Source organism: Terrapene carolina, unplaced genomic scaffold, assembly GCF_002925995.2.
Source record: "Terrapene carolina triunguis isolate 2854851 unplaced genomic scaffold, T_m_triunguis-2.0 Scaffold58, whole genome shotgun sequence".
NCBI lineage: Eukaryota > Metazoa > Chordata > Testudines > Emydidae > Terrapene > Terrapene triunguis.
The window spans coordinates 109,636,929-109,641,020 of NW_020664409.1; the positions used below are offsets into that span (position 1 = coordinate 109,636,929).

A 4,092-nucleotide genomic window follows, 5' to 3' on the forward strand; every position below is an offset into this window, starting at 1 on the left:
TGCTCGTTATTATTCCTCTTAAACAGGGACACAAAAGAACAGAAGAATTTCACACACCTAGATCAGATCATTGGCACATCAAGTCCAGACACCTGCCTTGTGCTTCAGAGCTAGGTCAAAGACCCCTTACTCATCATGCACTGAGAATGAAATTTATTCTGTGTAACGGGCCAGCACAAAAGCTATGGTGCTGAGGGGTTGCACTGGCTCACTGTATACAGGTGAATTTCACCCCAAACTGGTTGTTTAGCAATGATGTCTGTAGAACAGGGGCATGTGAAATAGCCATTTGCTAGGGATGTTGGTCACAAGGGTCATGCACTTAATTCGAATAGTTAGGTCTTGAGTAACTGGGTGTGCCGTGGAATTTTCTGCAACTAATTGACACAACAAAGACATTCCAGTACAGATTAGCATTTAATTTAATTTAACAAGGAGCTGGTAGAGAGATTGTCCGACTGGGCATTCCTGAGCCAAGTCCCTTTATCGACGGGGACAGGAATGCAGAGATAACATCTTTCCAAGGGGCCACCGTGTCTAAGAAAGCGAAGAAGCATCTTCCAACAAGTGTCCAAGGCCACCCATTGGGAATGCAGATGGCAAGCGCAGCCAAGAGGGGCTTGGCTCTTGTTGGGTGGTTCTTCGGGTGTAAAGGCTTCACCCGCCTGGCTCCTCACAGCCCAGTCCTGAGGAGGACGCAGAGGAAACTGGCTGAAATCCCCATCACCACGAAGCTGATTTGTATGCTGACCGCCCCATCCACGTTGCACAAGTCAGAGTTACAGCAGAAGGTGGGGCGAGAGTTCCCGATTTCATCCACGTCGGACGGGATGCATTTCTGAGCGCACCCCTTGACGACGGTTGAGTCGCCCATGAAGGGGAAAACTACAACATTTCAAAGCGAGAGAGAAGAAAGGGGTATGAAAGGGAGGATTTGGGGGGGAGGGGACAAGTTCCAGCCCTGCGGGGAGCACTGAACATCTGTCCCATTTGGATTCCAGCTCCAATTCCAAAAAGGTTCAGGGTTGGACCAGCTGGGAACTAAACCACCAAACCTTTTGCTGGTCTCCTATGTAGAGAATGCCCTACATACGTTCCCTGGGGTCTATCTCGGTCTCTTTGGGTGCTGACCCATCTCTGGTGTCCTTCCTGCGTGTGTCTGGCTCGGTGAACATACAGGCAGTTCCACTGGGGCAGCCACAAGCTAAGCAGGGATACCTGGCGCATGCCCCTGGCTTTACTGGGTGTCGTCTGTCTCCCTGCAGACATGACATCCCATCTCTAATCGCTGCCCATCCTAGGCACAGCAGGTATCCCTGTGCCCCATTGCCTCTCTCTGGAAAAGTGTCTCTTTACTCAGCAATTGGCCAATGCAGCCTCATCCAGAGAGGTGCCAAGAACACTCTGAACTCAAGGGATCCAGTTTAGGCTCCTAAGAGCCCAGTGATTCAGGCACCCACCCAGTCCACCAGCTCCCGTCACTCTTTCATTATTTATCCACAACAGGAGAGACTGACGCTGTCCCCATTGGGATGCCCCAGAGCTCAGGGGTTAGAGCATCGTCTGAGAGATGGGAGATCTTTCGCCCATGCTGGCAGGGAGAGGAATTGAACCTGGGTCTCCCACATGCCAGGCAAGTGCTCTAACTGCCTGATGCTTTGTGTGGCACATACCAGGCACCTAACCCATTCCTGCAAGAAACCCCCTACGTGCCTAAGCTGCAGTTGGTTCCCATTTGCAAATCACTAGCAGAGAGAGGTGCCTCCCTGCACCTATTGCCAAGAGGGGCGGGACTTAGCTAACCCCCCTCTCATCAGCCTCTCCCATTGGCTAGAGGCGTGTCCCCACCTAGCATGCTGGCTTTTGTGAATTGTAGTCTAAGGCGCCTGTCTCTCCCTCTTCATTGTACAGGAGCCTAGGTCCCTAACTCAGGCTTCGTGGCTCCCAGGGCGGTTCCTGTGATTTGCCAGGGCACTAAAAGTTACGCGCCGTGACGCTGAGCGTAGCGACACCTAAGTCCCTTTGTGGACCTGGACCTAAGTGACTCGCCCAACGCAAGTCCAACTGAGTCAATGGCAGAGCCAAGACTAGGATCCACTGCTCCCAAGTCCCTGCGTTGCAGCCTGGGTCCATCGCTAGCAATCACAGGGGAACGCTGATCCCTGGGGTTGGGGCTGGATGGACGTTTTTCCCTTCCCTACATGTGAGCACAGGCTTCTCCCTCCGGGAGTCTCTTCCTTACCTTCCTCTAGGGAGTACATGACTGTCTTGCACACGATGTCATTCGTGGAGCAGTTGCTGATGGTCATGCACAGGGGGGCGCTCATCGGCTCCAGGCATGTGTAACACTGCAAGGCGTGGGCTGCAAAGAGGAACAAAACGGGGTTGCCTTCATGGGGAGCAACAGGTGCTGTCTGCCCTTCTAGATCACCCCTGTTAGGGAAACCGCCACAGCGTCATTCCCCTAAGGCAGTTCTCAGAATGTGATGCCATAGGACCCGGCAGTTCCCTATACATCTTGTCTGATGCATGGAGGGGCATGCTGCAAAATCCATCCGCCATGGCTTTGGTGTCACGCCAGGCTACTGTTAAACTGCCTCCAGGCATGCGGGTATCAGAGGTTAAGCCAGGCCTTGGAGAGCATCATTTCAAAGAGGTTTGTCTGTCGGCTTTGTAACAATTAGCTAACCAGACCCGTCTCACACAGTTATCTGAGGGTATGTCTACACTACAGGATTAATCCGAATTTAGATAATTCCAATTTGGGAAACAGGTTGTATAAATTCGATTGTGCGCGGCCACACTAAGCACATTAATTCGATTTTTAACCACATTAATTCGGTGGTGTGCGGCCACACTACCCCATTACTTTAACCACAGTAATTCGGTGGTGTGCGGCCACACTAACCCTAATTCGAATTAACAAAATCGATTTAGGCGCTACTCCGCTCGTCGAGGTGGAGTACAGAAATCGATTTTAAGTGCCCTTTAATTCGAATTAACTGGCTCTGTAGTGTGGACGGGTGAAGGGTTAATTCGGATTAACGCAGCTAAATCCGAATTAAAGTCGTAGTGTAGACCAGGCCTGAGTGGCAGAAACCTCAGCCAGCTAATCACATCCAGAATAATGGACAGGCTGAACTGATTTACACAGGCATCATTCCATTGGTGGGCCGGCCACTCCTGAAGCCTGATTGTGATTTCGATTTACACTCGAGTCCCTGTGCTCATCCCCTTTATATCGCCAGAGCAGCTGCCAACTCTCTCGTGGTAAATAAGCCCCCCGACTTTCACAATAAGCCAAAAATCAAGCTAATCCCATTTCAAACCAAGCCAATCCCCAAGAACTCCACCACTCTGTGACTAGATCCCCCCGGCGTGCAGTCTGGGACTGTGGGGGGCCCGCTGTGCACCCCGACTCTCTCCTCCCGTTGCCCCTGCTTGCCAGGAGTCGATAAAAAAAAAAAAAAAAAAAAGACGCAACAAGCCCAGCCACACAAGCCAAAAAAAAAAAAAAAAAAAAAAAAAAAAAAAAAAAAAAAAAAAAAACCCAATTTCTGTGTTTTTCTCACGGGTTTGGCACGTCTGCACCAGAGTGCTGTAAAGACACCTTAGAAATAGCATACAGAAGCCTTCTTGTAAGTGAGCATCAGACCCTCGGCCTATAAGCCCTTTGGGTCAGGGGCTGTTTTTATTTTGCACTTTCTCCAGCGCTAAGCACGTGGTCAGCACTTACCACAGGAGAGTCCTTGGGGCAGCTGGGTAAGAGCTCATTGTCGAGAGCTAGAATTAGGCCCGTGGGATTTGTGTGGGCATGAGGGACGTCAGGCAGGCCCCAGGCTAGGACTAGTCTGTGCTGAGATGTTTGTTCCACATCCAAAAGTGGGTCTCACATTATTTTAAAAAGTTAAACATTTAAACACAGGACAAATATTATACCATAAGCAAGTCCTTCTACCAGGAGGAAACAACTCTGGAAAGCATTTGCTAGATAAACTTCCTCTCAAGAGAAAGGCCCTCTGAAAACCAACCAACCAATCAACCCCCCAGCAGGGCCGGTGCAAGGAAGTTTCGCCTTGCCCCCCCCCCCCC

The 4,092-nt window shown here is 50.6% G+C and overlaps 1 protein-coding gene across 1 annotated transcript in view; it reads right to left on the reverse strand.

Annotated features, from left to right (window-relative positions):
• Positions 1-673: 673 nt before the first annotated feature.
• The window catches only part of LOC112108250 (ly6/PLAUR domain-containing protein 2-like), a 7,251-nt gene continuing 3,832 nt past the window's right edge, over positions 674-4,092 (reverse strand). The window contains exons 2-3 of the mRNA XM_026659599.1: positions 2,243-2,362; positions 674-885 (exon numbers count right to left, since the gene is read on the reverse strand). Coding sequence (XP_026515384.1) covers positions 674-885; positions 2,243-2,362 — 332 coding nt within the window. The remainder of the gene's footprint in view (positions 886-2,242; positions 2,363-4,092) is intronic.